Genomic DNA, 15,083 nt, shown 5'->3' on the forward strand with positions numbered 1-15,083 from the left:
TGGAACAATGTGCTACAAGTATTTAGACATCGATTATCTCATTTTGTCAATGCCTAGACATGTACAGGAGTGTATTCAGCTACGGGGTCGCCAACACATTATTTTTTTTGATATTACCCAAAATTCTTGTCCAAGTTATCGTTTCATAATTGATGTAAATTTAGGGCTTTTCAACGCTTCTGTCATATATGTCGTATAATCCGTGTATATTAGTATTATACACAGATTATACAACATATGACAGAGGCTCGAAACAAATGACAATCGTTGAAAAGTTATTATTCCTTCTGGGTGTAAAGTCGACTTTACACTACGTGATTTATCATATGATTTGACCCATCACGAGCCACAGACAGTGTCTATGACAAAACGAGCCGCATGCTAATGCTTACTTATGACAAATCACACAGTGTAAACATGTATGTACATTTCATTCCATGGCCAAATCATATGACAAAATCACCTGATAAATCATGTAAATTCGACTTAACACTTCTAATGTCACTAAGTGTACTATCACTAGTTCAGGAGAGTTACATAGATGTGTAGTGTTTGTGCTGAGTAAAAATCTTGATACTTAGTAAAGTCATTGTCTTTACAAAGAGACGCTTATTGAATCCGAACACCTGCAGTCCCTCATGTGAGTACCGATCCCACAAGAATAGCAATTATTTTCATTTATTAAATTTTTTAGTAAAGAAAAATTTACTACCCGCGGAGAGGTTGAAATAAGGAAATAATTTACACAAACTAATGATTATACTTATACAAAATTTATTTTCTGAAAATTTGTACATGCCACATACCAAACGCTAAATTTAAAAATCAAAATATATAAGGAATTTACAAGGCGATAAATCTTTTTACAACTAAGTATGTACATTCAGTCACATTTAAAGATGCGTACACATTTCGCAGAGTACTTCTTACACGGCCTGAATAAAAATATGTATATGTATTAACAAAATGTCGAAACCCAAAAGACTCCATTTTCAAACAAATAAATGTTTAAAAATAATAAAATCTTTGGATTTCTTAGTTCGGAAACAGATTCTCTCTTATACCTATTCCCATCCTTCTAAAAATTGCAAGGAAAAGGGTAATGAATGTATAGACATGGGGAGTCTACATAGTTGCACTCCACAACATATCAATTCACCGATGAGGTAAAGATCAACAAATCTGCTTCCTAGTACTCGATACGTGAGTAAAACCGTGGGTAGATAAAAGGCATTATATTTAATTTCGATTCAGAGATCACTACCATCTTTCTATGGACCATTTCGAACTCTTTTGTTCTCATCAGGAAAGCAACTGTAATGATGCTCTATATAATAAATATAATGACTTTTATCTATATATGTGTAAAAATAAAACTATGCTTATTTTTAATAAAACAACATTTCGATAATTTAGGGTATTTGTAGTTTTAGGAGGCATGACTCTATAATTGTAGTTTGTAGTTTGACTGACGTTTTGTAAATTATTTGATAGTTGTCAAAAACTCATAAGAAATAGCATTGTTCTTGATTCTCTTTTTTAGGTTTGTATTTTTAAGTTATTTTAGTTATATTAATGTTTTTAATCTATCTTGTACATATTGTAAATAAACTCTTTTTTAGATGAATTCATACAGCTATCTCTTACAAGAATAAGAGTATGAAACTACTCTTATAAATCAAGAACTTAAGCTTACCAAGCGAAAATAGTGATAACAATAGATTTTCAAGCCGTTATATGGACAAATTAAGGATGAATACTACATCGATGAAAATTTGTATTGCTGTAGAAGCAAGCTGTAGTGATAGTGAGAAGAATGTGTATAAATTTAAGTGGCTGCAGCCAACAGGGTCCCCTTTTTATTATAAACTGCCTGCTGAAAATCAACTTCAAGATGATCATTCTGAACTATTCCGTTTGAAAAAAGTTAAAAACATTTTAGCGTCTATGAAATCAAGTGGATGCTTTCGAATCTGTACCATTGCATTAGATGATAATTTGAAATTGATTTATTTTGATTCAGATGGTGATGTGTTTTATCAAAATGAGTACCTACAGCAGACCTTATTACCAGAGTATGAGAAGACAGAAGCGATTGAACAATCTCCAGCATTAGTCCAGTTGCCCCAAAATAGTAAAACAGGTATACTTAAAGTTGAAAAGAAAAACTATAAAAAAATAAAAGATGATTTTGTACTTCGAAATTTTAATGGGAAAGATGTTCCAATGAATTCATGGCTTAATACCTTCGAATCAGAATGTTCGCGATGTGAAGTGGATGCTGAAAAAGACAAGATTTTGATTCTACGTCTGTTTCTTGATGGAATAGCAAAGGAATGGTTTGAATCAAAAATAATAACATTAGGCTTAGATAACAGTTTTGAGGTATGGAAAATTAATTTTTTAGATAGTTTTTGTGAAACAGGTTGGCATAACCATAGGAAAGCGTATTCTTTTAAGTATATAGATGGTAGTCTTGTTGATTATGCATTTCGTAAAGAAAATTTATTGCTAAATGTCAAAAATGATTTTCCTAGTGATATACTAATCGATTTAATTGTGACAAATTTGCCAATTCATATACAAAATAATATTAATAGAGCTGACGTTACAACAATGGAAAAATTGATAGGTGAATTACGAAAATTGGAAAGTTCAGTTATAAGAAAGAAAGATAAATCACAGACAAAACCAAATTTTCAACAAATTTCAGAAGAAAAAAAAAGTTGTCAATATTGTGATAAAAAAGGATTCTCTGGGAGGTTTCACCCAGAGGCAATGTGCCGTTTAAAGCAAAAAGATATGAAAACAATACAAAAAAACAAATCAAATGATATTAAATATGTTACTAATATTGCTATACAGGAGACATTAAATGAAACGATAACCGACCAAAAAAACTGAATTTGCTGCCATTGATCAAATTAAAAGTATTCCTAAATAATAGAGAATTATGTGGAATCTATGACCCAGGTTCAAATGTTACTCTTCTGAATTCGAAGGTAGCAGGTAAGTTGGGATTAGTTATTCAGGAAGATAGGAATATGTTTAAAACGGTAAATGGCAGAACAAATTTTACAGGAAAACTAACTGCAAAAATGAAAATTAATAAGATCGAGAAAAATGTTAATCTTTTTGTAATTAATGATGAGTATTTCGAGTATGATATTCTACTTGGATTAGATTCTATTTTGAATTTTCAAATGAAACAAGATTTTGATTTAGAAATTTATCAAAGATTAGATGAAAATATTGAAGAGAAGATTGAAAAATTTAATCACAATATTAATATGACTGAATATACAATAAACTTTAATGAAGGAATTCCCACAGAGCTTTTTGAAGCAAAATTAGAACATGTACAGCCAGATCAGAAAAGTAAAATAGAAATATTACTAAATAAATATGACAATATTTTTGCAAGACATAAATTTGATATTGGGCAAGTTCAAAATAATGAAGCTCAAATTAAACTTTTAGAACATAAATTTGTCGCAAAGAAGCCATATAGATGCTCAATAGAGGATCAAAAAGAGATAGAATTTCAAATAGGACAATTGTTAAAAGCAAATTTAATAGAAGAATCATCTTCGCCCTTTGCAGCACCTGTTACATTGGCTCTTAAAAAAGATGAAGGATCTAAAACAAGATTATGCATCGATTTTCGTGAATTAAACAAATTAATTGTTCCCGAACCACAACATTTTCCATTAATTGACGAGATTTTGACCAAAACACGGAATGCTAAATTCTTTACTACTTTAGATATAAATTCTGCTTTTTGGTGTATTCCAGTTCGGAATAAAGATAAATATAAGACAGCCTTCGTTACACAAGATGGTCATTGGCAATGGAAATGCTTACCTTTTGGGCTTAAAACATCACCAGCAATATTTCAAAGAATTTTAAATAATATTATCAGAAAACATAATTTAAATTGATTTTGTATAAATTACATAGACGATATTTTAATATTTTCATTATCATTTGAAGAACACTTAGAGCACATTGAAAGACTCATGGAAGCCATTTTAGAAGAGGGATTTAGGCTCAAACTTCTAAAGTGTAATTTTGCAAGAAAAGAGGTAAAATATTTAGGACACATTGTGGGAAACAATTTAGTTCGTCCTTTACATGATAATTTAATATCGATCAGAAATTTTCCAGCACCAGATACCAGGAAAAAAATACGACAGTTTTTGGGAAAAGTTAATTTTTATCACAAATATATAAAAGATTCAGCCAGATTATTAGAACCATTACATAATTTACTTAGAAAAGATATTAAATTCCACTGGTCTTTAAACTGCCAAGCAGCCTTTAATAAGGTAAAGAGTATTCTCTGCTCTGAACCTATTCTAGCTATTTTTGACCCAAATGCTCCTACAATTATATATACCGATGCTAGTATTTTAGGAGTTGGTGCAGTTCTCAAACAAAAACAAGAAGATGGAGAAATGAAACCTGTGGCTTACTTTTCAAAAAAATTGAACAAATATCAGAAAAACAAAAAAGCAATTTTTTTAGAGTGCCTGGCAATTAAAGAAGCATTAAAATTTTGGCAATACTGGCTAATGGGAAGAAAATTTGTAGTTATTACTGATCATAAGCCCCTTGAGGGAAGAGAACTTCGTACAAGACCAGATGAAGAATTAGGAGATATGACTCATTTTCTTTCACAATTTGACTTCGACATTAAATATGAACCCGGAAAAGGAAATGTAGAAGCAGATTGCCTTTCTAGAAACCCAGTTTTGGAAAATATAGAAAATGCAGAAACATTTATAAAAACAGTGAACCTAGTGACATTAACTGAGATAAAACAAGACCAGAATAATAATCGACAAGCTATAGATAAAATGATAGGAACAATTTTCAACCAAGATGTATTCTATAAATTGAGGAAGAACCAGAAAAAAATAATATTATCCAAGGATTTTGGAGTGGAGTTAGTAACAAAAATTCACAAATTTTATGGTCATATTTGTGCTGGTAAAGTAATTAACAAAATTAGGAATTTTTACTACATTAAGAATTTGGATTTACTGGCAAAGGATATCTGCCAGAAATGCGAGATCTGCTGGAAAAATAAAACAAGAGTAGGTCCAAAATGTGGTCTCTTGTCACAATTAGGTCCGGCAAAAGAACCTTTCGAGATTATGTCTCTAGATACAATAGGAGGATTTGCTGGCAATCGTTCAACAAAAAAATACCTCCACTTACTTGTAGATCATTTTACCAGATATGCATTTGCAGTTACTTCCAAAAATCAGACGACAGATGATTTCATTAAACTAATCTCTAAAATTCAAGATAAACACCCCATAAAAACATTATTAACAGATCAGTATCCGGGAATTAATTCCAAAATATTTAGAAATAATATGAAACAGTTAAATATTCAACTGGTTTTTACAGCAGTGGACTGCCCATTTTCAAATGGTTTAAATGAAAGACTTAATCAAACATTAGTTAATAGGATAAGATGCAAATTAAATGAAACTAGAAGTAGAGCATGGACAAAAATAGCTGAAGAATGTATAGATGAATATAATAGAACAGATCATTCCGTAACCGGATACAGCCCAGAATATTTGATTTTTGGAAAAGCGGATCCGATTGTTCCCGAGGAACTTTGTGAAACAAGAAATTTGTCAAAAGATAAGCAAATAGCTTATAAAAATTCAGTACGACATCATGAATATAACAAAAAACTGTATGACAAAAATAGAAAATTCTATGAATTTAAAGAAGGAGATTGGGCATATGTGGAAAATAAATCCAAGCTAAATAGAAAAAAGCTTGATGAAATAAGACTAGGCCCGTTTCAAATAAAGAAACGAATTTCAAATACGTTATATGAAATAGATATTGGATACAAAAGGAACGATATGAATTATTTTCACATCTCAAAATTGATGCCTTGTGACCAACCATAGACTTTAATGGTTTGTCATACCTGTTGGTGGGGGGATGTAAAAATAAAACTATGCTTATTTTTAATAAAACAACATTTCGATAATTTAGGGTATTTGTAGTTTTAGGAGGCATGACTCTATAATTGTAGTTTGTAGTTTGACTGACGTTTTGTAAATTATTTGATAGTTGTCAAAAACTCATAAGAAATAGCATTGTTCTTGATTCTCTTTTTTAGGTTTGTATTTTTAAGTTATTTTAGTTATATTAATGTTTTTAATCTATCTTGTACATATTGTAAATAAACTCTTTTTTAGATGAATTCATACAGCGATCTCTTACAAGAATAAGAGTATGAAACTACTCTTATACAGTAAGTAAATCGTTCTGCTGGACATAGGGAATATACATCGAGATCATTGTGGCAACTGCGCTAAGCTGTGTTAGTTGAAACTTCTGTTCGAGTACGAGTTTCTGGTGCAATAGAGCTGTTATAATGAATAAAATGAGTGCTTTTGAATGCAAGGCAGTCCATAAATAAATCAAAAACGAAGATTATGACTTATGAATTAATAATTATTTTACTTTAATTTTTAAAATATCTTTTATTTAAAAATTAATTTTCAAATTAGACAGACACAGTTTTCCCATTAGATCAAAAATACTTCTACTACAATGTCATGTTTTGACGTTTATTTGTGTCACCCGAAATTAATTGTCAATTTTGAGGTTAATGCCCCTTAATGCTAACAACTATATTGTCATTGGGAGAGCGAAGTTGCCACAATTATCTCAATATAATACAATGTAAGTATTTATGTATTTAAATGTATACAATGTATGTTCCCTATGTCCAGCTGAACGATTTACGCACTGTATATGTATTAGTTGTAAAAGCGCGTCAATGCGATACATGCGAACGTGCCCTTAATATGTTACTTTTCTTACAATTTGTTGAAAATATAAAGAGGTTGATATGTGTCATTTGATGCAAATGTAACTCGTCTGCACCCCCTCACCCGAGAATTAAAATAAATATAAATTTAAATATTTGCATGTCTATGGCACTCCTCAAAAGTAGAAAACTGCCTTAATAGGCTACAGTAGCGATCAACAGGTAGCAACAAACGCGTTCCAGATTGCGGCTCAAATTCTGAATATTTTGTCGAGATATTTCGCACACATATTAGTAATAAAATAAAGAATGGCGGTACAGAGCCCAATTTCAGAAATATGTTAGTACGTGGAAATTACTCTATAACTAAATAAAATATTGAAAAAAGGAGCCTGTACCGCCATTAAGAAGAAAAAAAAACTTTCTTCAAATAAACTTTTTTATCCCATGCCTAGATTTTGTGTAATCTTGGAACTACTAAAATTTTTTTATTTCTAACAAGAAATCGAACATATTATAACTAAATAACTAATTAGGCAACATAGAGAAATTATCACTGTCAGTTTGACAAACCTGCGTCAGATTTTCTCTAATCTGTTCTGTCATCTTTATCGATATCTGTTCCATGCCCCGCTCACTCTAATAAAAAACGCTGTGTCTAGGTACACGCTAACGTGTACGCAAATAAAAAAGTTAGGTACACGCGAAACGTCATCAATTCAGTGACGTCACTATTTAGCGTGCACTGTTACTGGTTTTTTACATACACGTTAACTTGAGCCGCGAGCCACGAGTAAAGAGATTCTTATTTTTTATTTGTTTAGTGTTTTTTTAAATTAACTATGGAATGTGAACAATTATTTAGTTATTTTAATGAGTTTAACATTATTTTAAAACAGTATGAAAAAGATAGACAAAGACAAAAATTCATGATTAACGGTAGCAGAAGTATTAAGATAAAAGATACAGGCCGATTGATTAGTGTGATAAAGCTCAGTAGACCCGCTATAGTAATGGATAGCAATAAAAGTTAATAACAAAAATTGTAGCAAACTTCGAGCTTCATATTACAAAATTAGTTAAAATGTTACAGGGCGTTCGATAACATAGTGGCAGACCAAACTTATGTTTTTTTTTTAATGGAACACTCTATATTTTATTTTATGTTCGAAATCTTCTTAACTTCCCCATCACAAAAATATAAAGGTTTATTATGTTATATAGGGTATTTACAATGTTATAACATATTTTCTATGAAAATCGTAACAAGTTCAATTCCCTGTATAAATAGAAATAAACACAACAGCATTGGTTTATAGTTTATAAACTGGTATAATTAACTTACGTAGTAAACAAATCTTTAACAATATTTTGTACATTTCATGTCAACTAAAATTTATTTCGCTAACGTGAATATAATACTTTTATATACACATTGATTTATTACATTATTAAGTTTGAAACATCTGAATAGTCCTGCTTCCCTTCCCCTCTCCTTAATAATAAATATTTTTCTATCAAACAAACAATAAACATATCAAAATAGCGTGTACCAAAATATAAAGTCACTACGTATGCTAAATAATGACGTCACTGGCTTGATGAAGTTTAATTCGCGTGTACCTAACTTTTTTATTTGCGTACACGTTAGCGTGTACCTAGACACAGCGAATAAAAAACATGTAATCGTATTTATTTTCCTTCCATTTAGTCAGAGGCGCTGATGTCGGCCTTGTGATTGGTGGAACATGACTTTTGACAAATCCTGCGCTATCTGTGAATCTGTAATCTGTGTTCGTGTTCGTTCGTTCGTTGTCGTTCACTTATTTTATATGGTCGGTTATGTGATGTGTTTGTGTCACCATAAAAAGCTGATATTCAGTCTGTTTTTTGATATTTTTGTTATTTCATAATCGAGTACCTTTTTAAAGGTAAGTTTTTCTGATTGTAGGTACTGTTTATCCAACAGTTTTAAAATACACATTTTATTTCACGCTTTGTTGTTAGGTCTAATGGCTCCGTTCAGCTGTTGTGTGCAGACGGTGGAAAAATTCGACAAGTAAACATTTATTTAATCCAAATTACTCATATTTCTATGTAAAATGTCACATTATTGTTTAAATAAATAAGTAAGAAACAAAAGTTGTTTGTGTTTTACCTTTATTGTCCACATGAATAAATAAAATATTAAATATTGGAAGTACCGTATGGAGGCTATGATGTACATGATGTACCTAGCATGGAGGCTAGATTATACCACTCTTCCTATCCAATCGACAGCAAGAATGTTTAAAATTTCACACCTATCATGTAGAAGCTACAGACCACTTATGTGGAGGCCAGATTTGTAGTATCCTTCCAATTAAACAGGTGCTGAAATACGTGACATATTTTTTGAAGGGTAAGATCGCATTCTACCAAATCACACAACACTTTTTTCTATGATCTGTTCAGTGCAGTAGTGTGTTAATTTAAGAATTCGTTTTGTTGTTTCATAGGAAAGTAGTGTTTATTGATAGTTCATTTATTATATATTTGTTGTTGTTGTATAAGTTGTTGGCCTCTTTGAAAGAATAGATTGTTGTTAATTGTGAGTTTTAGTTATATGTAGGTAGGTATAGTATTTTTACTACAAAATGTGACTTTACATTATTGCCATGTTTATTATAAACATGGCAATAATCACATTCTAATGTTTTGAGAGTTCTCTTACGTCAAAAATTTTGACCTACGTAATATCGCTTTTGTAGTAAAAATACTATAAGTATATTTTACGTAAAAATATTTCGAATTCTAATCCGAGTAGGTATATAAAGTTTTAGGAGGATTTTTTATTATAAAAATATTATCAATAGTTTAACAAAATGAAAAAAGTAAATCAAACCAAAGAATAAAGTGAAACCTTCCAAGAAAAAGTCCATTAAAAACCGTGCCAAAATTATGCGAAAATCGAAATTTGTTTCGCTTCACAACAAAAAATGATTATTTATTATTTTCTTACTATTATATATTTCATGCAAATACCTTTCTAAATACCTATCTTAACATAAAATTTTCACCCATTTTGGTTTATTTTTATAAATATCTATTTATTAATAATAAAATCGTTTTCTATTACTTCCATTTAGCGCGACTATGATATTGTCAAAATATTAATCTTATGTCAAAGATTACCACAGTTGCCAAAGTTTATGATACTATCTCCCGAAGTTATATTTTATTGCTACCTGTTGATCGCTACTGTTTACTCTTAAAGCTCACCATCTTAACCCTAATTCTTAAATTAAAATCCCCCCCCACCACCCGATTCAGACACAATCTAAGTGTATTTATTGAAATTCAATTATATTTGGCATTTCTTAAGCTGGGTACACACATATGAGAGCGGAACTGTTTGCGAACTGCTCGCGCGTACAGTTAGTTGAAAATATTTTACAACGAACTCATCACAATCCATGGAAAGCGAATAATCAACTACGAACCAACAATTGTACAAAGTTTATGTAAATGATTCATTTCATTTGTAATTTTATCTCAAAGTCACGTTCTAAATGTAAATAAAGACAGTAATTATTTGTTTATCACTGTAAAATAAAAATTGATTATATTGTGTCCAACTCTGAATCAAATAAAAACAAAAACTGCCTTTATCTTTTTCATCTTAACTCAGATTTGAGTACCTGAAACTGTCTTTCGGTCCTTTTCCTAGACGAAAAGAAGGTAAATACGTGGCCAGTGTCCTTTATTTGCTTTCTTGTATATTCGTCGTCTCTTGTGCTTATATATTGTAAAAGCCGGAGATACAGGATGCAGCCAGAAAGCAGTTTCTTAACGAAAAGTCTTGTATTTAACATATTGTTTCTTATTTTTATTTCAATTATTCTAATTGTTTAAATGTAGTAAACTTTGTATCTAGGGCTTTTCGTCTTCCTCGTATTACGAGAGATGTCGCTGTTTTGCGTCTCAAAAGGTGGAATCATTTCATCGCGACGTTTTCCCTTAAATAGGCAGGGTAAACTCTTGGTTTAGAGTTGTGACTGCATAGCTCCACTGATGACGCATAGATGATGAAATAGCTATGTGGAGATGGTGATCCAACTCTGAATCAAATAAAAACAAAAACTGCCTTTATCTCTCTGATTATATTTCTCACATTTCTTATCTCTAGGAATAGGAACACCTCGTTCATACAATCTCGATTCAACAAAACGAACAAGATATTATCGCTATGTACGCGGTCAAAACTGAACTGCGAATACTCTTTGTGTTCGTCTTAAAAACCGACAGGCCATGGTTCGACACACGCGACGAACAGCTCCGAAAGGGTTAGTTCAGTTCGAAATTATACGAATATAACGTTCGCATACAGCTCGGCTCGCATATGTGTACCAAGCTTTACAATTACTTTAAAATATATGAGACACATGTAACGTAACAGGACCTCGATTTTTGACCCTTCGCTTCGTTATCGAACGTATTCGCTTAGTATGTTTAGTGTACAGATAGAGAATGATCGATAACGAAGCGAAGGGTCAAAAATCGAGCTTCAGGAGCTTTGAACTCACTACTTTGGTCAAAAACCATATCAAAAGAAAAGATAACACAGCTATATAATAGCATCTTTAAAAGCGTGGTACTATATGGATGTGAAACCTGGCAACTGAATAACTGAAGAAGTCCAACAAAAACAACTGTGTTGGTATGGATATGTACAAAGAATGGAGGAACATCGACTCCCAAAGCTAATAATGGAATGGCAACCTCCGGAAAGAAGGAAAAAGGGCAGACTGAAAACAACCTGGATAAGTGGAATCCAGAAAGCCATGTCTGGGAGAGATCTCCGACCAGGAAAATTGGACAGATCGATGCGGCTGGAGCCTAGGAACCGGAAAGCACAGGAGGCTATAAACCGGTGTTATATATACCGGGTGGTGAATTGGAAAACGGGCCATAGGAAATTCAATGTAAAATTCTAAACTGTTGAATTCCTGCTTCCCTAATTAATTTACATCAAAGGACATTAGAAACTATTTGTAGAGGATTGAAATCTGTATTGAAAAAATAACTGTTGAAATTGTTCTAACATATTTCAAAATTTTGTAAAAATGTAATACATTTTTTAGTTTTTCAGCCCAAAATTAGGCCACACACAGTGCAATAATGTGTCACAATGAAGTTATTATTTTCACATTTCTGAACTGTCAATATTTTTATCATTTATTGTTCAAAAACAATACAGTTGATAAGATACCCTCAGTTGAGGAGAAAATATTAATAATAAAGATTTTTTATTCAGTCAATGGTGTGAGCACTGTCAGTTAAATAGTAACGTGTAGCCTAACTTTTACACACATACCTACTGTGGCAAATGTATTATAATTTTCAAAATTTTGGAATGCGTTTAAATCGTAGAACAATTTTAACTTTTGATTTTAATATAGATTTCAATTCTCTACAAATATTCTCTCATGACTTTTGATGTAAAATAATTAGGGAAGCACGAATTCAACAGTTTAGAATTTTACATTGAGTTTCCTATGGCCCGTTTTACGATTCACCACCCGGTATTCGCGGTGTGCAAGTACTTGGAAGGGAATTGAGAAACGATCGTGCGCGAATAGCGGAGAAATATTGCAACTTTCTTAAATAATTCATATTGTCAATTGAAATTGTCAAATTGACATACATTTCATATCTACTGTCATTGAAGAAAAAAAATTATATGTTGCTCCACAATATTGATATGATATGCAATTATTATATAAAGGTAAATTTAATTAATTGTATTTTGCTCGCAGTACTGCATTTTAATAACTAATTTTATTTACTACATACAATTGTTTACGTTTTAATAACATAACCTGAATCTTATTTTTTCTTCTTATTATTTTTTTGGACTATGGCCTTGACAATTATCCAGTAACCAGACCTAATATAATTGGCCAATATAATTAAAAGTGCGAATAAAGTTGCAGAACGTAGAAATAGGTGTCGCTTTGCCGAACTTGCACGGTCCCAATATATGTAACGTAACATTGTCTGAATACCGGAGAGACAAAACACTCTCCGTCATAATTTCTACAATCATCAAATTTAGAATTTGGCCTTTAAACTCAGATCAACGCTGTTTCAATTCTGCTCCGTGTGCTTAAATATAGAGTAAGCGTCACGCTAGTAGACACACGGGCACCTAATTGCTAGGCTTGGGCTAATCCGGTCCGTTCTCACCTGTTACTTTCATGTCTATCATGTCATGTGACTGCTATGAAACTATTCAAAATAATTGTTTTTTCATACAAAAAATACTTTAATTAATAGTATTGTTACTCTGCTTTAAAACATTTTTATTCGAACACTAATAACAATACTACAATACTTTTATAATTTTACAATTTTATAATTTTACAATATATTTATAATTTTTACAGCACAATGTCAATTATAAACTTCAAATACAACTGTTCTATAAACGTATAAACTGTTAGCTTTCTATGTTTATATTGGTTTCTATAGATTTTATGACGTTCTAGATGTCACTAGACAGGCGCGGATCTAAAAATTCATAATAGGGGGGGGGGACAGACTTACCTCAAATACAGCGATGCCACAGTCACCGATTTTTCGGTAGCTCTACCAAATACCTGTCAAATCTACCGATCTACCTAATTCTCCTATTCTGCTATTCTCTTATTTTCTACCGAAAAATCAAAATTCTTAATTTTCAAATTAATCTGCCGATTTTTTTTTCTACCGAAAAATCAAAATTATTAGAAAATTTTTTTAGCGGATAGATTTGGCAACGGAGTTTGGTCAATTTTCAAGAATTCATTACTTTTACTAGCTTGTGACACAATGTGCTAACCACGGATACGGATTTACCGATATTAATTTTATAACCAGTCCTTTGTCCTTTTATATTATGATTTTGGGAGTAAAATGTATCTACCTGAATCTGAATAGTGAATACTGAAGGATTGTGGCTTATTTTGATATAGAAGATAATTCCAAACTAAAAATAGTATTTATATTAAAATCTTAAAACAGGAGAAATTTATTTTGCACCTTTTTAACTTACAGTATTTCTACATACTTAAAGCACATTAAAACATTTTCTCGTTCTCAATTGCTTCAATATCCGACATTGTTTTGTTTTTAAACGATTATAAAGTGTAAAAAATCATGTTTTTGCCTATAAAACATTCCTTGTAGATTTTAGAGAAAAATGTTTCAAATAAATATTCTAGATCTTAATAGTTTCTAATTTTAAATACATAAACAATTGGAGATAATTGCAAAAATCCCTTATTTTTGCAGTAATTTATAAATGTTAATAACTTATAACTATTATTTATTATAACAAAAATTTCAACCGGGTTCCACCGGTACCCAAACAAATGCGCCTGCAGATTATTTTTCAGAGAAGGGTGTTTTATTAGATTTTATGGCTTCTTTCGATTCTTTGGAAGCGGTTTTCATGTAATTTAGTGTTGTACTGATGGCTTAAAGCTTAGAGCTAACAGAAAAAAATAATAGATAATAAAAAAATACTTATAGACTAAATACAATAGGGGGGTCCATGGACCCGTTGACCCCCCCGTATCCGCGCCTGTCACTAGACATAAAAGTAAACAAGTGAAGGGTCCATGACTGTCTTAGATCAATGTACCCGTTGTCTAGTAGCGTGGCTGTTACTGCATATTAGATAATTATTAAAATGTACCGTGAGTATATTTAACATGATTTCTTAAAGTATGAGGTCGTTTTGTCTTAAAAGAACACATTTTGCACTTGTACAATTGCATTTTCGATGAATCCGCATGTTTAACCATATGCTGCTTGAGATTCATTTTTCTAATAGTTTTATATTCCCAATTGGCACAATAAAAGAATTCCTGTTGTTTCATATGAATTCTGGTATGTAAAATGAATTTGCATTTGTTGTAACTTTTATATTTGCATGAATAACACATGTAGACCTTCATTTCACCTTGCTGATGGACATGATACAGATGACTAACTAGACTAACTTTAAAACGATAAACTTTTGCGCAAATTTCACATACATATTCTTTCTTTTTCGGCTCTTCTTGAAAATGCTTGGCCTAAAAACATTAATTAATAAAGATTTTGATAGAAAGGAACGATTTTTTTTCGTTAAAGTAACGATTGCCCAATCAAATCATCAATAGCTCCTCACATTATCGAGATACTGGGCGATTAGCCCAGTATCGACAGGGTTACAGATCTTCTTTATTAAGAAAAATTTTAAAAA

The 15,083-nt window shown here is 31.3% G+C and overlaps 1 protein-coding gene across 2 annotated transcripts in view; it reads right to left on the minus strand.

Annotated features, from left to right (window-relative positions):
• Positions 1-757: 757 nt before the first annotated feature.
• Positions 758-15,083, minus strand: part of LOC114327024 (zinc finger protein 845) — an 88,061-nt gene continuing 73,735 nt past the window's right edge. Inside the window, exon 7 of one of the 2 annotated variants that reach the window (XM_028275519.2) lies at positions 758-14,913. In XM_028275519.2, the coding sequence (XP_028131320.2) occupies positions 14,521-14,913 (393 nt within the window). In that variant the 3' untranslated portion in view covers positions 758-14,520. The remainder of the gene's footprint in view (positions 14,914-15,083) is intronic. The other variant, XM_028275520.2, reaches the window with a different exon arrangement.

Source organism: Diabrotica virgifera, chromosome 1 (assembly GCF_917563875.1).
Source record: "Diabrotica virgifera virgifera chromosome 1, PGI_DIABVI_V3a".
Taxonomy (NCBI): domain Eukaryota; kingdom Metazoa; phylum Arthropoda; class Insecta; order Coleoptera; family Chrysomelidae; genus Diabrotica; species Diabrotica virgifera.